Raw genomic sequence first — 21,642 nt, forward strand, 5'->3', positions numbered from 1 at the left:
GGAGGTAACCAAGATCCCGTAAAAGCCTGTTTTTGCTTTGACATTATGGGGTATTGTCTGTAGAAAAAAAACGATTTAATCCATTTTAGAATAAGCCTGTAACCTAACAAAATGTGGAAAAAGCCAAGGGGTCTGAATACTTTCCAAATGCACTGTATGTACATGAAGGCAGGCTATAGTGACTAGGCATGAGGATAGATAATAGTAAGAGTAAAATAAAGAACAGAGTATCAGCAGCAAATTATGAGTCTAAACTTTGTGAGTGTGCGTGTGTTTGTGTTGTGTGTATGTAGTGTATGCGAATGTATGTGAGTCCCTCTTAAGAGACTGGCCAATTTGGAACTGTTACAAGGAGTCAATTGGTTCGTTTGAGCATTCCTCCAGTTTCTGCCCTTATCTTATTAATTTGTATGGCTGTTGTCTAATTATTGTGTCTGTGTGTGTCTTTCTGTGATTGTGCGTGTGTGTATTCTGGATATAGATAGAGACCGATGAAGGGCATTATGCCTCAATGGTGACCACTTTCATTCAAACTGGAAGCGACTTAACGAGACTGCTAATTTCTGAACCTTTACTGGAAACTTTAGGATGACTGCACAGTCCCAACACAGTGTGGTATGTGTGTCTTAAATTCATTGTTTCTACACTGTGAACAACAGGGGAAGCCTTAGAGATATCTGATGGCGGCAGGCTCTTCCACTGAGAACACAAGGGAAGTGGGATTTCCCTTCCCGGGATGCTTGCTGACCTCCAATATTTTGTCAGCTGAGTGTGGCATGAGTGAGAGACACTGTAATGGAAGATGTTTTGAAGTTAAAAATTATGTCAAAGGGGTTCCAATTAACAGAGGGGAAATGAATAAGGACCATGAACCTGTGTCTGTTTTTCTCTCATATGCTTATCACAAGCATTGATGTATAGTAGTATAGTAGTATAATATGCAATATTAGCTCCAGAGTATTGCAATTAATGATATATTTTCACTTTAAAAGGAGACTGTTGTCCTGCTCTGCCTCATGTGTCCGTATTCCGTACCTAACCTCACCCTAACCCATACAAATGAGCAGGCTTGGGTTGGAGCCTGGTGTCACTGTAAAGTCACCAAACTGTTTCTCATACAGTATAAGAAGGGTAAAGGACTGGGAAATTGTAGCAATACTTACAGCACTCCTGCTAACGACTCTTGTTTACTGCAATAAATAAATGATATGTGTATAAATATATTAAATGTTATTTAGGAGAACTGTATTGAATCATTATTGTAAATGTAGACTGTTTTATCGATGTGAGCAAAAGAGCTTCCTTATTGTAAAAAAAAAAAACGTGTAGATGAATAAATTATTACAAAATGACTGGGGTGGTGATGCTGTACAGTATGTTCATAGAAATGCTATTGTATACTGATTGTTATTATGTCTGACCAGGGCAGAGTGAGCTTTGACTCCAAATTAATTTTAACAAAATGAGATATATAGTAGCAAACTGACACAGAGATTCTGTGCTGTGAAAACTCGGAACAAACCATAATTGAGTAACAGATCCGTCATGGAACAGAAAACACACCGCTATGCAGCACGTATGATGTCACTGAGGTTTACCAATGATAAGATTAGAGGAAGCTCAAGAGCTTAAAAAGAGAAGGAACCAGTTGAGTGACAGATAAACTATGAAAAGACTGTGTGACAGAACAACCACGACACATAGAAGAACCAAAGAACAAGATAACGCACAGAGAGACAAAGACTCCATGACAAACTTCAGAACTGAGGTGAGAAATAAACTTCAGGATCAGTAACCACCCAAGTTTTATTCTGTTATTTCTGCTGATACTCTGTTTGATTGTAATATTCCTGTGTTGAGCACTACCTGTGGGAGTTAATGCTCTCAGTTTCAGAGCAACTTCTGTAATGTGAGTTAATGATTCACCACAGAGAAAGATCTATAAATTTAAATGTACTTTCTTGTACTCTAGTATACAGTTGACATCTAACAGAACTGTCTGACATGTACATTTCTATTATGGTTTAAACTGTTCATTTCAAGGAATGAAAATGTATGGTTATTCCGTCAAAGGCAGCACAATATAATATTAAGTCTGCTGTACAATCCTAGTGTTAGATGAAAAAAAAACTGGTAAAAACAGGTTGGAAGCCCAAAAGGGCTTATATGAAAACCACACCACAAATATAAGTACAAATAATACAGCAAACAGGGTCCATTGAAACTGAGGGGGCCTTATTGGGCAGGAGGAAGAATAAAGAATTGTATTTTTGGCTGTGATCTGATATGAACAGAAAGTCAAACGACATAAATTAATTTACTGGAACCACAGAGCTGCAGAAACAACAAAAACAGCCTAGTCTAGGTTGGTTCTAAAACATGACATCATGGAACATATGACAGAGAACAATAATGGTTCACCAACTGATTTCAACAAGCTGACAGTTTTTTTGCCAAAGGGGAAATGGTCTAGAAGTTTAGCCCAGAAACCTGCACTTGTAGCATCCCTCTCTGACATCCCCGACTCATCTAACAGCCTGCTACTATTTGACTGACAGCTGATTTTGGAATTTACATTCTTTCTCTGTGTATGTGTAAATGATGTGATGTATTTTTACATAATTTATATCATTGTGTTTCCAATACAATTTCCCCTTGGGGAACAATAAAGTTGATCTTATCACTCTCCTCACAGGATGCTGAAGAACATCACAGGTGACATGGGGAATGGCTCCTTCTCCTGCCACCACTCCTCCTTTGAGGCCTTCCGCTGCTTTGGCGTGCTGTGGAGTTCGGCTGTGACCATAGTTGGGACGGTGGGGAACGTGATGACCATTCTGGCCGGGTGCGGACGCGTTTCAACTCGCTGATGGTGAACCTGGGCCTGGCGGACCTGCTGTACTGCACCCTGCTGCAGCCTGCCTGTGTTGACTCCTACCTACACCTCCGCTGGAGGGGCGGCGTCTTCGGCCTCCTCTTCCTCTCCAACTCCGTCTCCATCATCACACTGTATCTGATCAAGGCAAGTCGCTACCTGCTGGTGGCGAGGCGGTATATCTTTGAGTGGGTGTTCTCTCGGTGGGGCCTCGCCCTCCTCCTGCCCTCCACCAGCTTCGGCCGGCTTTGGCCCATTTACGTGTTTCTTCCCTGCAGGTGTGCACATGCAGTTTCCACCGCACCAGGGTGCGCCCTTACACCACCGTGCTGCTCTTCTTCTACTTCTTCATCGGCCTGGGCTGCGTGGTGCTTCTATTCCTGCTCATCTACAGGCGGGTCAGGGTGGCAGCAAGGGCACCGGTCAGCTACTGACTCAGCTGACGCTTATCACGAAGGAAGCCGACCTCATCAGAACCAGGGATGGAGAGGGACAGTGGCGTCGGGAGTGGGGTGGCCACCACCCAGAGCTGTGAGTTGAACAGCCAGGGGGAACTACCCCAATACAAGGGTGGAGAGGTGAAGGGGAACCCTGGGAAAGCCCAGTCCTCCCACTCCACCTGGGGGTCTGCTTTAACTTCACATTCAGCTCACCTAGCAGGGGGACAGGAGCCCCCCCTGCCCTTATCCCTGCGCTCCACTTGGCTGCTCCTGCCCCTATCACTGCCCCCTCCTCCACCACCTCTTCAGGGGACAATGGTGAGTTATCTTCCAGTGTTTCGTATGCTGTTTTGTCTGCTGAACATTGCTGATAAGTAGAACCGCACCCCCCAAGGTGCTCCACATGTTCTGTGCTAACCTCGCCTGACTCAACAGCTGTAATAACCCTGTGCTCTACACTGTCTTGAACCGCCAGTTTGGACAGACCTACCGGGCCCTACTGGCCAGGGCCACCAGACCCCTCTGGAAACATTGACCTTTACATTTTGGTAGTTTAGGAGGGGCTCTTATTCAGAGGGATTAATGTTGCATTCAAGAAAACTGGGAACTCTGAAAAAAACAATGTCAAATCATGACGACAGTAATCTTCAGGTCCGGAAGTCGGAGCTCTAGAAAGAGGCCGGAGCTCCCGACTTGGAATTCCGAGTTGGATGACCGTCCAAAAATATTTTTCCCAGTCATCTTGAACGCACTGAAGTCGGAAGTCTGAGATTTATGAGTTCCGAGTTATTTTGAAAGCGGCATTATAGTGCATTCGACTAAGCTGGGTAAGACAACCATAAAGTAATTATCACAGCACTTCAAATAGGGAAAACACTCTTCTCCCCCATTGGTCTTGATGGAGCTACTTCCTCCTCTATAAATTCCTCTCCTCCTTCCTGAATGTCACATTTACTATCAGCTCGCAAGGGAAAAATCAGCCATTCTGTGATTTCTTCTGGAAAGGGTTCAACGATTTTAGGCAAAGATTATGCTCACAAGGCTTATTTTTTTTCAGTTACAAACACCAACGTACACTTACTGTAAAGCCTTAGTTCTAATAGATGAAATGGCTTTCAAAGTTCACCTCTATCATGTACTGTAGTCATACAATATGATCAAACCGCATAAGGTCATCTATTCTTTCAGCAGGAAGCCAGAGGTCACCAACGGGGAGATATCACTGTATCAAGACCTGGGGGGTGTTAGTTATGCAAATAACTACATCCTCCTCTACATCTTGTATATATGTGTCATTGTATCTTGGTCTGTTTATAATAAAACAAATCTGTACTTTCATTACTTCTAGTACCTTACTTTCACTGGACACATAGGACATTCCCCTTTTACACATGGGAAAATTCTGCCCACCCTAGATCAGAACTTTTGAAATGTCCCTTTTTTCAAGTTCCAAAATGCATGTCCTAAAGAGATGTTGGAAGTCATAATGTCCTCAATGATATGATTAAATAGGTCTCCACCTCCTGGTAATTCAGAATATTTCATTTATTTATCATAGCACACCACACAGTCATATTGGTATAGATGTGGCATGATGTCATATTCTATGAGTATTACTGAATTACAATGTTTGTGAGATTCTCTAACACAGAGCAACGTGCTGTATAAAAAACAGTTTGATTGGTCTCATCCTAGCCTACTATTGTGGTTACTATCGCAATAGATATTTGTCACTGTGACTACTGAACAGACTGACACCAAACTCAAGATTTGTTGGGGGAAAAAATGTATAGCCAGGTTGGATCACATCTCAACATCAGTTTATTTTAACCCCTTTATCATCACATATGTCATTATCTGCAGACTATGCTGTAAAACAAGAAATACAAATGATAGATGCCATTCCCAATACATGTTAATCTTTCCTCGCTGTATTCAGGAGTTGTGAATCCTGAACGAACAGAGTAAAGTTTGCAATATCCCTGCTGCGGCTTGTACAAAATAACAACAGGCTTTCTGTGGTTATTTCACTCCAAGAGAATTCCCTGACCTGTAAATAGTGGTACATACCAAGTCACTCATTAATGATCACATTCTGCAGCCCATGCTGTGCCCTACAACACTGTACACCCACAGCGTATAGATTGACGTATCCCTCTATCATAAATCAGGTAAGTGGTCACCAGAAATGCTACACTCTAAAAGCAATCAGAAACCATAAAAATGATGATTCATGTGGTACAGTCTGAATTGGCCTAAAATGAAACCGACTGGACCCAAGACTTGGATATCACTCAGTCACTCATCTTCTCCAGCTCTTTGGAGTAGCGCCTTAAAATGTGTCCCTCCATACCATCCTGGGGTTGGATGCTGATTGATAATGTCTCTCAGTCACACATAATAGAATTCTTAACCCTGTCGGACACAAGTAATGTACCACGTAATATAAAGTCACATTTTCTCACAAGCAGTATTTTCCTCATATCAATGTATAATACAATGCTTGTGGGCTTTTCTACCTAGTAAGCAGACATGCAATGTCTGTTTTTAGTTGTTTTTGCTCAACCAGACCTTTTATCCAGTGTCAAATATGGTATTTGGACAAAAAACATTATTAAAAGACAAACAGAAGAAAGGAAGAAGTGCAAAAGTTTCATTACCTTTTCAAACACTAAATTAGCTTCTTTTTTTAAAGCTACAGTTGGTGTGAAGGCAATGCAAATATTATAAAAATGGGATTCACATTTTTTCCTTCTCAGAAATCAGCCATGTCACAACAGTGCAAAAAGTCTTACTAGATCTCTTAATGTAATATATATACACACATAGAAAAATTGTAATATGGTGTACCTGATGGGCACAACAGATGGTCCACGGAGCTTTTCTAATGTTACAGATGCAGGGTGAGAGTAGTAGCCTATATTTGTGTACTATGTAACCACGTTATGGTCTAATGTGCATCCTCAGTTTGGTTAAATATGGATGGACGTTGTCTTTGAATTATGGGTAAGTGCTTCCACAGTAGCAAGTCATATAGTTTGGTTAGACATTGTGTATTGTTGTGAATGCTGCGAGAGTGGTCATTCGCAGGGCTGCAGAGGGGCAGTGAAGGGGAGTCCGGGTAGAGTCCCCTCAAGGAAGGTTGTGTCGTCAGACAGGAAGTCAACGCATTCATACATGTTGTGGTCATTGAGGAACTCCTGGAGGGTGGGATTCAGGTCCTCATCTGGAATTACCATGGCAACAGAGAACATGGGGTCAGGACTCAGGGGCAGCTCTGGGGGAAGAGGGTCTCCAATTAGGCCTGAGGGAGGGAAGGTGGAGGGCTCTGTTGCAAGAAGTAATTTAAAATCAGTTATTTATTCTAGTTACAATCGAGACTCAACGGTTTCATTTGGAAAACAGCATTCTGCAACTCACTGAGGAAGCAGACATTAGGTGAAAAACACAGAACGGAATATCATTATTAGTGATACAAAACAGCCAGTTGTGGTTAATTAAAACACAGTCCACAGACATGAAGATGCATCTTTGGAGCATATGGTGCGGTATGGTAGTCCCTCCAGGATTTCAGTTTTTTTGTGTAGTATTTGCAGGGGAAAATGCTCGAGTTTTCTGCGGCAATTCTGACATTTTGCATAGCAATAGCCTTTTTTTTGCAAAAATGTGTTTAAAAAAAAATGTTGACGTGTGGCTTGATTGAATTATATGAGGTAAATGTGCGCCGATTGGTTGAAATTGCAAGCCCTCTTTCTGTGCTGCGGTGAATATTTTGATGATTTGACTGGTTTTATGCTGAAATAGTGCAGTGATTGGCCAAATTTGTAAGCACTCGCATAATAGGCAGGGAATTGTAGATTTCAAAAGAAATTGCGATTGCAGAATCACGGGAATGCTGGAGGGACTGGTATGGCAAACAGAGGAAGAGAAAGGGTGTAAACGGAGTCTGTGTAAATCACCTACCTCGCGCACTAGCTAACATTCTCTACAGAAAATGGCACATGCAGGCATATGCAGAACAATGAGACAATGGGGGGGGTGTTAAGGAAAACAGTAAACCAAAAGAAACCCAGCTGATTGAGGTGCCCTCCCTTCTATGGTTTAGCAGTCAGTAGGGAGACTTAAGGACCCCTACTTTGAAATGATCAGCTAAAGACAGAGAAACTTGAGGGCAGATAAAGCTCAAAAGCATGCTATTGTGTTTAGGAGCAGATTGCTGACTTCTGATGAGAAAAAGGGTCAGATGACACTTAAAGGGATTTGGTTGATTGGTGGTTTACTGGGAGGCTTGGCGACTCACCGAAGGCCTCTCCACCCAGACCATATCTTGGGTTCATTGGCCCTGAGCCTTCGCCTTCCACAGTGTCAGAATACATAGGCGACTTAGCCTCCAGTGTGTTCCTACAGTAACCAATGACAAATAGCCATTACACACAACCAGTTCCTGAGGTGACCAATGAGAGACTGGGATTACACTACAATTTTGATGGAGCCAGAGTATTTTCATATTACGAGCTTTCATTTACAAAATGGCCTCTGTTCGGAAAGCACAGGTAGAGTGGGGGCTAAGGGAGGCTCATGTAGGGATTTTCAGGTGACTTACAATCCACATGTTAAGGCTGGATAAATGAAATGATAAAAATACTCACTCTTTAGATACGAAAACCAACTTAGTTTTGATGTACTTAATGTATTGACTATCCGCTGAAAAGACAAAGGTAAATTATTTAGATTAATAGCAATCAACTCAACTTGCAAAAAGGATGTCAAATGCTTCATAAACAAACTATAAAATGCATCAAGAATCCAAACTTTCATTGCGCCACAAGATCCTTCTGGTACTCACCTCCACTCTTCTCTGTGTAGTACTTCCCGAAGGCCTCCACCTTGGGCGTGTCAGGGTAGAGGAAGAGGAGCGGGTTTTCCGGGACGTTCTCCTCCTCCAGGATCTGGAAGTTTCTGATGATCTCATGGAAAGGGATCTGGCCAAGGTCCACTTTGGTGAAGGGCTGCACCGAGCGCACATCAGGCTCACCTGGAGAGGGAGGACAAGGATAATAGATTAGATAAGGTAGTAGAGAATGTGTGGAAAAGGGGCAGGGAGGGCAATATAGGGGGACAGATAGGAGGATAAATTCACCCTCATTGGAAGCACTAACGTCAATCAATTATTCAGATGCTAAAATATAAAGGCGTCACTGTGTGTAGTACAAGACTTCCTAAATGTGACGTAGAAATCTTGCAAAAATAATTTATTGTTAAGTCTCTGTCCCATGCCATATGATCCTGTCGTCTCACCGGTGAGGGAGTAGTCCACCCAGGAGAAGGTGATGCCTCCATCTCTGATGCTCTCACTAAAGCGCAGGAGGAATGTACCCCTCCGTTTCTTCTTCAGGAGGGTCTTCTCTTTGCCTTTACTCACAAAACCCATGATAGAACTGCAGAGTGGAAAAGCATACACAGAGAAAACAAACCAGACCTTTAATAAGTTGTTGTTAAATCAAAGGACATCCATAAACTATTTCTCAAATAATGATTTTGTGAAATAACGGGCCAGCCTATCTCAGAGCCTCAAACTATAATGGGTCATTTTTTCTCCTCAGACATACCCATCTTTCCACAGGTTCTCTAAGTGACTCTTCACCATAAAAAGGATACCATCGAACCACACCCAAAAAGTGAAGTTGGTGTTAGGAACATTTTCCTGCAACACAGGGATGATTGAGGTTGGCACAGCTTAGACTGACATCAGTATTTCCACTGTCAGCATCATGCAGAGAGCTAACAAGTGACAAGATAATCACCTTGCTGAACTTAGTCCATGAGATTTTGCAGGCGTCGTAACTTTGCTGCTTTCCTGAAGGGGCAGAAAACAATAATTTGCCAAACCTACTTCACTGACATCTCTAGACCTGAAAGTCATGTAGCACTGTAAACATACCAGCCAATGAACACTATACCTAGGATTGAGATGGGTAGTAGACGTACCAAAGAGTTTGTGTGCGATCATGTCCAGCTGGTTAGATTCCAGACCCCGCGTGGTGGAGGAGAGGAACTGCCAGCTCAACAGCTCCCCTAGTTGGGGCCACGTAGCCGCGGGACAGTTGGCAAAGAACAGAAGGTTCTGCAGAAACACATTCTTAACAATTATTAAAACACACAAATATACATTTATTAAAAATATATATTTTTTAAAGAGTTGGCTAAGTAATTGTTTGAACAAGACATCTGATCAAAAGCTGGGGGACCTGTATTGATGACCTCTCACCTTTGGCTCGAGGCAAAGCATGTTGAACCAGAGGATGGAAGCCCAGGCACTCTGCTGCTGGCTGGAGTTGGAGATGATGACCACAGGGAGAGAGGATGTCTGGGGTGGGATGCAGTGGACAAAGGAACATGCATTCGTATGACCGACTACTGTAGCATGGACCTTATTACATTTAGATTGTTTTTAGCAGACAATCATCCAGGGAAACCAATGCAAGACCAGAACACCCTTACTGTGTCACAACATATGGGGCTGATAGCTAATGAGGGCACAGGGAATGACAGGAAGACTCACCTCTAAGGAGACTGACATGTCGTGCAGAAGAAACTCCGTGTTAAAGTTGATGATGTGCAGCTCCTCTGTGACGCTGAGAGAGAGCTGTCGGCACAGAGAGGTTCACCACCAACACATCCAGGATCAAACACACCCGCTGCTCAACTCTACTACAGCATGGCTAATGCTTTGAGTATTAAAGTGGATATATGTTGAAGCATGATGTAACTCACGTCATGGATCCCCTTGCCCCCTCCTCCAGATTTCTGCTCCTTCAGTGTCTGCAAATAACAATTAAATCTGTTTTGGTTAGTCCATCTCTGCTATAAGCCTCCCGGGTGGCGCAGTGGTCTAGGGCACTGCATCGCAGTGCTAGCTGCGCCACCAGAGTCTCTGGGTTCGCGCCCAGGCTGGGCTGGGTTCGCGCCCAGGCTCTGTCGCAGCCGGCTGCAACCGGGAGGTCCGTGGGGCGACGCACAATTGGCATAGCGTCGTCCGGGTTAGGGAGGGTTTGGCCGGTAGGGATATCCTTGTCTCAGTATGTAAAAATGTAATAAAATGTATGCACTCTACTGTAAGTCGCTCTGGATAAGAGCGTCTGCTAAATGACTAAAATGTAATGTAAATGTAAATAAGCAATTGTGATGACAAAATTGCATAATGCATCAGATAATTGATAACATAATTGATTCATCAAAACCTTTTAAACTGAGACTCAGCTATATGATGTTGCCATGAGCAACACCGCAGATGTTACAGATGAAAGTGATGCACTGACAGTGTATCTGCGCAGGTGCGCTTCGATAGCTACAACGTGTTAGCTGCGGAACCATAAACACTGGAGAAGTACAGCCTCGCGCTTCAATGTCCTTAGTTGTTGCGGAAATTGCCCCAATATTACAGTTTACCTTGTGCATCACTGACTACCTTTAAGCAAGTCAACTGCATACAGTTTCATGGTTAATTTCCACACAGCGTTGTGTAACTGACTACCAATCCATATCTCTCTGCCAACAAAAGCCTGTCTGTCCTACTGACTCACCAGATGTCTGAAGTCTGCCACCATGCCTCCACTCATACTCTCAGCCATGTTCAGGGCCTTACTGTTGGTCCCCAGGACATTGAACCGACGGTACCTACAGGCCAAGAGAACATGGAGTGACCGGGTGAATGTATAAAAGTGGTTTACATTTCTTTACATTCGTTGTCATGTTTTTACACTTCAAATTTGGCACAAATCTAGTCCCAAATGTCACATCTTACCCTTTGACCAAAGGAGCCTCCCTAGAGATGAGAGAAAGGGAGAGGAACATCCACTTCAGTATAATGGCCAATAGGGGTCACTTAATTCACTCATATCATTTTCTGACAATGTTCTAAAGTCATCTAGCTCAAAAGCAACGCAATGATCAATAAATCTAATGACTATCTACATGTCTGGACTAAAGCAACGAGAGCACTACGTAAGGCAGGCATCTAATATGTAAAAAACAACGGATTTAATTTCCCAAAGGTTCCATCTCACCTGTCCATAGACACGTTCACTTTCATGGCATGGTTCAGCTCAGGAAATTTGACGAGGAATCTAGAAGAAACACACGGAATTGTATAAATGGATGTCACATTCACTATGATATTCAATTCAGTGACGGGCTGGTTATTTAACAGCCGTCATAACTAGGAAAGAGTCTGAAGAACTCACCTGGTCTTGACTGAGAACTGGACATTGGTACGCAGGACCAAGGGGCCTTTCCCTTGGGGCATAGAGGGCTGAGTCTCCACCACAAAGGCGCTGAAAACACAAAATACCTTCTGTGAACAATAGTGAGAAAAAGGGAGCTGAACATATCATTAGTGTGCTTGTGTATTATTATTTGTACTGTTTGAGGATTTACTATGTTAGTGTGTAAACTTTGTTTATCAGAGTTGTTTATGAAAAACCTTTTGAGCAGGCTGGTGAGGAGGCTGTCCACCCTCTTCTGCAGCGCTGGTTTCTGCTTCTTCACAGGGTCGTGCTCATAGGTCACCTTCCCCATCAGCTCCTCCAGCTTCTTAAGGAACTTACGCACCTGGAACAGACACTCCGCCTCCGTTGTAAACCTAGAGAGAGGTCAGACAGGGGCCGAATAGAGGTCATACAGGAGATCACACAGAGGGGTCAGAGGTCAAACACAACAGAATGAACATGGTCTACCGCCGCAGGCTCTTTCTAAGAAAGGCTTCGTAGTCCCTCCTTCAGCAAGCCAGGGCAGATGTACTGAATGCTCAGAGTTACAGCAGACAGCAGTTAAAGATGGTTTAGGTCAGGTAGATCTACAGAGGTGAATGGCTGTACTGTACCACTTCTCCAACTGGTCCAGGCAGGTGCTGTCTGGGGCTCCAATGCAGGCCTTCTGCTGCCTCCTTTGCCACTGCACTAGCTCTTCCCTCACAAGCACACACAGCAGCTCCTCCGCACCGTCCAGCAGCATACCCATACCGGACAACATGCTCTACAGCGGAGACGGGGAGGACGAAGGGGAGAGAGGGGGGGGGGGAGAACCAGAGGAAATACATGTTATATGAATAATACACTTCATAATGTCCTAATTTATTATTAGGTAAATGTCTAAGGCGTAAATTGTTTAAGGTGATGTAGACTAGAGGGTTGTGGGTGGTACCTTCCTGGAGGCGTCCAGTCTGTTGAGTAGAGCCTGCAGCACCTTCATCTGTTCCGTCTTCTCCGCCGCGTTGGTGGTGCCTATGCACAAGAGCCTGAGTCATCGTCAAGTCAACAAATCAACTACAATAGAATGAGGTTACAGATGTCACCCGATAGAACGCGTCACTTCATAACTCACATCCATGACAAAAGAAAATTGACTCTTCATAGCCGTGTGGGCTTCAGGGAAATATATACAGTATCATATCCCTCAGTCTCTATCCTCTGCTTAATCGATTATCACAAATACAAAGGATGAGCTCACCTTCCATGTTATGAGTCTGGTATTTAAAATCAAACTCATCTTGTTGTTCCTCCAGACATTTCACTGTGTGTTCCATGCACTGCATTTACAACAACAAAACAGACAAACTGTCAATGGTGGTCTGTAAATCAAATGTTATTGTACACATATTTAGCAGATGTTATTGCGGGTGTAGCGAAATGCTTGTGTTCGTTCCTAGCTACAACAGTGCAGTAGTATCTAACAATTCACAACAATACACACAAATCTAAAAGTAAAATAATGGAATTAAGAAATATATAAATATTAGATTGAGCAATGTCAGTGCGGCATTGACTAAAATACAGTATATACATATGAGATGAGTAAAACAGTATGTTAACATAATGTCATGGTAGTAATGTTATCATAATGAAAAGTTTGGCAGCAACATTAGAGGAGAGCCCACCCCCCATAGGATGCTCATATCATGGTAGGCATTGTTACGTTCCCCAGTTTTCTGTGTTGTGGTATGTATTTGAGTGTGTGTTTCAGAAGATAGCTTCCTGAGTTCTCCATGGCTAATTGATAATTGGAGAGCTGACCACGCCCCCTCGTCAAGAAGCAGCTGACACTAATTACCTTTGCCACCTGAGGAATATAAAAGCCAGTGTTCTGTTCAGGAAAGGAGATCTTTTTTGGAGATTGGAGAGAGAGGAGAAGAGATGAGATAAGATAAGGAGTAGAGATTTGGAGATTGAGAGAGAGAAATTAGATTGTGATATAGTGTTGGTTGTGTATCAGAAAGTGTGGTATGTACTGTTGTTGGTAGCAGTTTTGCTATGTCCTGTGTTTGTGAGTGTTTGTGAAATCGTTAATAATTACTCTGTTTCATTTGTTCCCAGGGGGGAAGGAGAAGGCACTTTGGGAGTGCTTAGGCAAGAGGCCCGCGGGCATACATATACCCGTAGTATATTTACTGTCTAGGCACACTAGGTAAGACCTGGGCGGACCACCCCCTGTATTTTGGTTAGGGCACCAGGTGGTGCTAAGTTAGGTAAGTTAAGTGGGTAGGCAGGTTAGATAGGAGAGGGGGAACTTTGATATTTACTTTCTTTGCTTTGGTTCCGTCCAGCCCCTTTTCCCCATATTACCGTGTATGAAAATAAATCCTAGTAAACGGTAAATTCTGCTTTTGTGTCATCCTTGCTCGCACCTACAGTCCATACCTCTTGCACTTCAGAGAGTTGAGTTGTAGCAGGGAGTTGCGTTCCCTCTTCTCAGAGGCGTGCGTAACAGGCATTGCAACCTTTAGACTCACGGAGACGCTCACCTGAACTTTATTCTTAAGGTCTGCCATCTTGCGCTCAATGTTCCGCTGGCTGTCTGTCTCCATGGGGTTCTGCTGGACCTGCAGCAGCTGGACCTGAGAGGAAGAAGAAACACAGTATTGATGACCCTAAAGTCTTTCAAATGAGATGTACCGCCTCCTAAGGCGGTGAGAGAGTAGGTATACAGGATAACCCAATCCTGCACCCTATTCTTAAAAACCCTTTTATAATACACAGTGCCTTTGGAAAGTATTCAGAACCCTTTAATTTTTCCACATTTTGTTACGTTCCATTTTCGAATAATGGTGTATTAAATGTTTTTAAATCCTCAATCTACACGCAATACCCCACAATGACAAAGCGAAAACAGTTTTGTTTTTTTATGTTTGCAAATTTATACAAAATGAAAACAAATACCTTATTTTAGTACTCAGACTCTTTGCAATGAGACTCAAAACTGAGCTCAGGTGCATCTTGGTTTCCATCGATCATCCTTGAGATGTTTCTACAAGTTGATTGGAGTCCACCTGTGATAAATTCAATTGATTGGACATGATTTGGAAAGGCACACACTTGTCTATGGTCCCACAGTTGACAGTGCATGGCAGAACAAAAACCAAGCCATGAGGTTGAAGGAATTGTCCATAGAGTTCCGAGACAGGAATATGTCAAGGCACAGATCTGGGGAAGGTTACCAAAACATTTCTGCAGCATTGAAGGTTCCAAAGAACACAGTGGCCTCCATCATTCTTAAATGGAAGAAGTTTGGAACCATCAACACTCTTCCTTCAGCTGGCCGCCCGGCCTTGGTCAAGGAGGTGACCAAGAACGCAATGGTCAATCTGACAGAGCTCTAGAATTCCTCTGTGGAGATGAGAAAACCTTCCAGAATGACAACCATCTCTGCAGCACTCCACCAATCAGGCCTTCATGGTAGAGTGGCTGATGGAACATCTGGAGAGACCTGAAAATAGGTGTGCAGCAAAACTCCCCATTCAACCTGACAGAGCTTGAGAAGATCTGCAGAGAAGAATGGGAGATACTCCAAATACTGGTGTGCCAAGTTTGTAGCATCATACCCAAGAAGACTCAATGCTGTAATCGCTGCCAAAAGGTGCTTCAACAAAGTACTGAGTAAAAGGTCTGAATACTTACATAATGGGATATATATATATTTTTCATAAATTAACAAAAATTCTAAACCTGTTTTTGCTTAGTCATTATGGGGTATTGTGTGTAGATTGAGGGGGGAAAACAATTTAATCAATTTTAGAATAAGGCTGTAACCTAACAAAATGTGGGGGGAAAATCAAGGGGTCTGAATACTTTCGGTTCTTAAAGGCTCTGTGTTTGTCTAACCTGCTCAGCCAGCTCAGCGTTCTGCAGGATCTCCTTCTCTTTCGCCAGAAACCACTGGATGATGTTGGCCAGATTGTAAGGCTCCTCTTGGTACCTCTGGAGGAAGAGAGGGCGTGAAGAGTGGTTTTACTAGAGTAGTAGTACTTCATCAAAACCTTGAAGGGCTGCAAACTCAGTAGCTCTAAGACCCAGTTGACTACTGTTCTAGAAGGTTCTATCTACACTGAACAAAAATATAAACACAACATGTGAAGTGCTGGTCCCATGTTCCATGAGCTGAAATAAAATATCCTAGAAATGTTCCACACACACACACACAACTTCACAAATTTGTTTTAATCCCTGTTAATGAGTATTTCTCCTTTGCCAAGATAATCCATCCACCTGACAGGTTTGGCATATTAAGAAGCTGATTAAACAGCATGATCATTACACAGGTGCATCTTGTGCTGGGGACAATAAAAGGCCACTCAAATGTGCAGTTTTGTTAAACAATGCAATGCCACAGGTGTCTCAAGTTGAGGGAGCATGCAATTGGCATGCTGACTGCACGAATGTCCACCTGAGCTGTTGCCAGACCCTTGAATGTTAATTTCTCTACCATAAGCCGCCTCCAACGTCCATTTAGAGAATTTGGCAGTACGTCCAACCAGCCTCACAAGCGCAGACCACATGTATGGTGTCATGTAGGCGAGTGGTTTGCTGATGTCAACATCGCAAACAGAGTGACCCATGGTGGCGGTGGGGTTATGGTATGGGCAGGCATAAGCTACGGACAACGAACACAATTGCATTTTATGGATGGCAATTTGAATGCAGAGATACTGTGACATTATCCTGAGGCCCATTATCATGCCAATCATCTGCCGCTCTCACCTCATGTTTCAGCATGATAATGCACGGCCCTATGTGGTAAGGATATGTATACAATATCTGGAAGCTGAAAATGTCCCAGTTTTTCCATTGTCTCCATACTCAGACATGTCACCCATTGAGCATGTTTGGGATGCACATGTACGACAGCATGTTCCAGTTCCCGCTAATATCCAGCAACTTCTAACAGCCATTGAACATTTCACAGGACACAAACAAAATCCTGATCAACTCTATGCGAAGGAGATGTGTCACACCAAATACTGACTGGTTCTGATCCACACTCCTATCTTTTTTCAGCTATCTGTATTCCAAGTGATGTGAAATCCATAGATTAGGGCCTAATGAATTTTTCAATTGTCTGATTTCCTTATATGAACCAAAATCTTTGAAATTGTTGGTTTATATTTTTGCTCAGTATATTTATCAGACACCCCATAGAGAGCCACACCTGGAAGCTGTGTTTGAAACGGCGTATGTTGTGCTGCAGCAGGAAGGACTCTCCCCCCTGGACGAAGCGGCTGTGCTGGATATCCAGGTTCTCTAATAACACTTGGAACAGCACCATGGCAACATCATGGTCCCGCGCTGCACGATCCCTAAGGACGGAAACACAAGGAAACTGGTTTAGGAACTACATAAGAGCTTCATTCACCCCTTTTCCCTGACATTCTTTGGGTTTGTTCTACATGGACATCCCTGTGGTCCTTCAGACATCCCTAAATCAGTGCATAGTCACCCAGACCCTTTCAGTTTTTTTTGTGGCTGAAACAAGAAATAGTGCAGGATGAGTGGACTGCCTCACCAGTCTTGACCCTCTATCCAGTGTGCCAGGTAGTGGCGTACATCCATGGGGAAGGCATCCCCATCATAGAGCTCATCCACCTGTGTCAGGTACACAGACTCCAGCTGCCTCAGCTTCTCCCACTGGGCCATGCCTGGCTGGAGACAACACCACACGCATGCATATAATCAGTAATAACAGCCATACAGACAGAGTACACAATACGAGGTGAGGTTTGTTTACTAAGCTTGCACATCTAGGGACATTATCTTCTTTGCACTGCTGCCAGTGGTCTGACCACAAGACTACATGTTTATTGAACCTTTATTTAACCAGGTAGGCAAGTTGAGAACAAGTTCTCATTTACAATTGCGACCTGGCCAAGATAAAGCAAAGCAGTTCGACACATACAACACAGAGTTACACATGGAGTAAAACAAACATACAATATTACAGTAGAAAAATAAGTCTATATACAATGTGAGCAAGTGAGGTGATATAAGGGAGGTAAAGGCAAAAAAAGGCCATGGTGGCAAAGTAAATACAATATAGCAAGTAAAACACTGGAATGGTTGATTTGCAGTGGAAGAATGTGCAAATTAGAGAGAAATAATGGGGTGCAAAGGAGCAAAATAAATAAATACAGTAGGGGGAGAGGTAGTTGTTTGGGCTAAATTATAGATGGGCTATGTACAGGTGCAGTAATCTGTGACCTGCTCTGACAGCTGGTGCTTAAAGCTAGTGAGGGAGATAAGCGTTTCCAGTTTCAGAGATTTTTGTAGTTCTTTCCAGTCATTGGCAGCAGAGAACTGGAAGGAGAGGCGGCCAAAGGAAGAATTGGTTTTGGGGGTGACCAGAGAGATATACCTGCTGGAGCGCGTGCTACAGGTGGGTGCTGCTATGGTGACCAGCGAGCTGAGATAAGGGGGGACTTTACCTAGCAGGGTCTTGTAGATGACATGAAGCCAGTGGGTTTGGCAACGAGTATGAAGCGAGGGCCAGCCAACGAGAGCGTACAGGTCGCAGTGGTGGGTAGTATATGGGGCTTTGGTGACAAAACGGATGGCACTGTGATAGACTGCATCCAATTTATTGAGTAGGGTATTGGAGGCTATTTTGTAAATGACATCACCGAAGTCGAGGATTGGTAGGATGGTCAGTTTTACAACGGTATGTTTGGCAGCATGAGTGAAGGATGCTTTGTTGCGGAATAGGAAGCCAATTGGAGATTTAACTTTGGATTGGAGATGTTTGATGTGAGTCGGGAAGGAGAATTTATAGTCTAACCAGACACCTAGGTATTTGTAGTTGTCCACATAATCTAAGTCAGAGCCATCCAGAGTAGTGATGTTGGACAGGCGGGCAGGTGCAGGCAGCGATCGGTTGAAGAGCATGCCTTTAGTTTTACTTGTATTTAAGAGCAATTGGAGGCCACGGAAGGAGAGTTGTATGGCATTGAAGCTCGTCTGGAGGGTTGTTAACACAGTGTCCAAAGGGCCAGAAGTATACAGAATGGTATCGTCTGCGTAGAGGTGGATCAGAGACTCACCAGCAGCAAGAGCGACATCATTGATGTATACAGAGAAGAGAGTCGGTCCAAGAACTGAACCCTGTGGCACCCCCATAGAGACTGCCAGAGGCCCGGACAACAGACCCTCCGATTTGACACACTGAACTCTATCAGAGAAGTAGTTGGTGAACCAGGCGAGGCAATCATTTGTGAAACCAAGGCTGTTGAGTCTGCCGCTGAGGATGTGGTGATTGACAGAGTCGAAAGCCTTGGCCAGGTCAATGAATACGGCTGCACAGTATTGTTTCTTATCGATGGCGGTTAGGATATCGTTTAGGACCTTGAGCGTGGCTGAGGTGCACCCATGACCAGCTCTGAAACCAGATTGCATAGCGGAGAAGGTATGGTGGGATTCGAAATGGTCGGTAATCCGTTTGTTGACTTGGCTTTCAAAGACCTTAGAAAGGCAGGGTAGGGTAGATATAGATCTGTAGCAGTTTGGGTCAAGAGTGTCTCCCCCTTTGAAGAGTGATGCTAATGCAGAATGCCATAGGATGTTTTTGTGTTGGTTAAGAGTAGTCAGGTCTGGAGAGAACCAAGGGCTATATCTGTTCCTGGTTCTAAATTTCTTGAATGGGGCATGCTTATTTAAGATGGTGAGGAAGGCACTTAAAAATAAAAGAAACAGGCATCCTCTACTGACGGGATGAGAGTGTTTTGAAGTTGAGTTTTTGGAAAATAAAATATATAAAAGATACGTGTAAATAAATAAATATATATATGGGACAAGACGAGGACAAAGGACGTCTGACTGCTATGCCATCTTGGGAATCAAGAATGTATGTAACATGTAACAAGTATATGACTGAAACTCACTCATGGCCTGAGAGAAAGTACCCTTTGAATACTTAATACTCGTATTAATATTTTCCTACACCAAGTATAGGCTATGCCTCAAGAATCCGTTTCTGCGGTTGGAAAGTCTGTTTCAAAGTAAAAAGCCACCCACATGACATTCTGGAAAATGTAAACAAAACTATCATTGTAAAAACGGCTAGGTTCTGACTCGCTACAGGCAAGAACAAGGCAGATGTGTCCATAATATCCAGAGTTTTACTATCCATTGGTCACCACCACACAGTTGCACAAACATATCATATAAGAGCCTGTGTGGAACAGACGTGTCGATGACTAGCAAGAGTAATGTTACAGTGATGGCCGTCAACATCATGTTCTAACCGGACAGCACTAGTGGGCAGAACCGAAACCAATCCACATTAAGTGCACTAACTATTTAATCAACATTAAGTTCTGACAGGACCACAAAATTACTAGCGGCTGAGGACATATCCAACCAACCGCTCAGACGAACTCCAGCTAGCCGTTTTTACAATCATATAAATGTACGTCATAGACAAACGTTGTAACCCAACTAACGTTAGCTAGTTAATAGTTACCATTCTGACTGATTTATGCCCATTTATGACTGATTTATGCTCAGCAAAAATACGTTCATGCTCAGCGGTGTACGTGACATTCAGAAGGCTACATTTAGTTAGTTAGCTAACGTTAGCCAGTTGTCACTCACCTGTTACGTTACTGTAGTAAATGTTTCTGATTATCGATGACGCACTATTCGCAATGTTGTAGGATTGACAGCTCGTACGTTTTTAACAGAAAATATTTGTTGGTAATTGTGTAGATCATAAAACCAGAAACCGAGACAAACTTCGCTTCCTATTTATGGGAGCAGACATTTGAAACATGTCGGTTCACCTCCCCCCGATTTCATTAAAAGATCACGCACTTTGTTCGCTAAATGTCCCCTCCCAATTTCTCTTTGACCAACCCTGCAACCCACCATTTTGTTTCTTATTGCTGTTTTAGTTGGATCCAATGAGCCGAAATGGATGAAATACGGAAGTCCAGTTTCTGCCTTAAAACATTTCCAGAAGCTGATTGGTCCCATTGGGGTACGATTGGGCCATCCCGACAACACTGTTAAGCATTCATGATTGGTCAAAAGGACATGACAATCTATGATTACCGAATCAAGGTGGGACAAACTCAGTTTAGCAGAGGGAGTAAATGAAGAGGGAAGAGCGAGATCGAAACCTAGGACCATCTCAAAACACTTCCAAGAAATTACGTTTCGAAAGTGAGGTATGAAAACAGAAAGGTCCACCCTCTTTTCTTCCGGCGCTTGAATTCAAATGCCTGTATTCTTGACTTAAAGTAATTGCCATCAGACTGTACTGTATTTTTTTTATAAACTGATAATATTTCACAGGCTAACGTTAACTGATAACTGGAAATCGGCATGAATTAATTAATTCACAGGTTAGAAACATTAACTAATAGCAATAGACAAAGGACACAACAGACATACAACCAACAGTTTTCACAATGTTTCTGATTCTGAAAACACGCTATTCGCAATGTTGTATGATTGACAGCTGGCATGTTTCTAGCATAACATATTTTTTGCTAATTGTGTAGTTCATAAAACCTCGGATGCTGGATTTATTTTGTATTACATGAAGCTTGGCAAAGTAAGTGTCACAAACCATTTGCATTTCTCATTATTACCCTGAATAGAAGTTCATCATCCTACAGTTTTGAGAGATTACCTGGTTGCTGCTGTATCATGGTTGATAATGGTAATCAACAGCATCCCATATTTACACTAATATGAATCCTTTTCTTCCAGTTGGTGACTGACAGCTTGTTTTTCTCACGGAGGATTCTTTCATTATATTACATAAAATACAATTGATTATATCTTGGTAGTATAACAATATACAACTGTAATAATAGCCTACATTGACCATTGTGTTGAAATGAGCCACATAATGACTCAAATGCACAGTTTGGGCAAAATGTACCTGTGTTTCAAAGGAGGTTGGTGAGACCTTAATTGGGGAGGACGGGTTCATGGTAGTGGATGGAGCAGAATCAGTAGAATGGTATCAAATACATCAAACATATGGTTTCCATGTGTTTGA

At 43.0% G+C, this 21,642-nt stretch overlaps 1 protein-coding gene and 1 pseudogene across 8 annotated transcripts; one reads left to right on the forward strand and one right to left on the reverse strand.

Moving 5' to 3' along the window:
• The first annotated feature begins 1,675 nt into the window (after window positions 1–1,675).
• LOC120061219 lies at window positions 1,676–5,091 on the forward strand (annotated as a pseudogene).
• A 27-nt stretch (window positions 5,092–5,118) lies between these two features.
• Window positions 5,119–20,445, reverse strand: stat2 (signal transducer and activator of transcription 2). 8 transcript variants are annotated; one of them, XM_039010800.1, is made up of 24 exons: window positions 20,226–20,445; window positions 17,149–17,281; window positions 16,795–16,942; window positions 15,471–15,566; window positions 14,114–14,206; window positions 12,823–12,901; window positions 12,517–12,596; window positions 12,197–12,348; window positions 11,798–11,956; window positions 11,559–11,648; window positions 11,382–11,441; window positions 11,120–11,140; window positions 10,899–10,992; window positions 10,090–10,137; window positions 9,878–9,961; window positions 9,584–9,682; window positions 9,304–9,439; window positions 9,120–9,172; window positions 8,925–9,019; window positions 8,614–8,753; window positions 8,162–8,350; window positions 7,965–8,019; window positions 7,616–7,716; window positions 5,119–6,643 (listed from the first exon to the last, which is right to left on the reverse strand). In XM_039010800.1, exons 2-24 carry the CDS (start codon window positions 17,277–17,279, stop codon window positions 6,396–6,398), a joined length of 2,451 nt encoding a protein of 816 aa, XP_038866728.1. In that variant the 5' UTR covers window positions 17,280–17,281; window positions 20,226–20,445; the 3' UTR covers window positions 5,119–6,395. The 8 variants fall into 8 exon arrangements, with proteins under 8 accessions (XP_038866728.1, XP_038866755.1, XP_038866746.1 ...); XM_039010827.1 differs by having other exon boundaries at window positions 5,119–6,541; window positions 17,149–17,285; XM_039010818.1 differs by having other exon boundaries at window positions 5,119–6,592; window positions 17,149–17,285.
• Between the last annotated feature and the right edge of the window lie 1,197 nt (window positions 20,446–21,642).

The sequence above is a fragment of the Salvelinus namaycush genome, chromosome 2 (genome assembly GCF_016432855.1).
Source record: "Salvelinus namaycush isolate Seneca chromosome 2, SaNama_1.0, whole genome shotgun sequence".
NCBI classification, from domain to species: domain Eukaryota; kingdom Metazoa; phylum Chordata; class Actinopteri; order Salmoniformes; family Salmonidae; genus Salvelinus; species Salvelinus namaycush.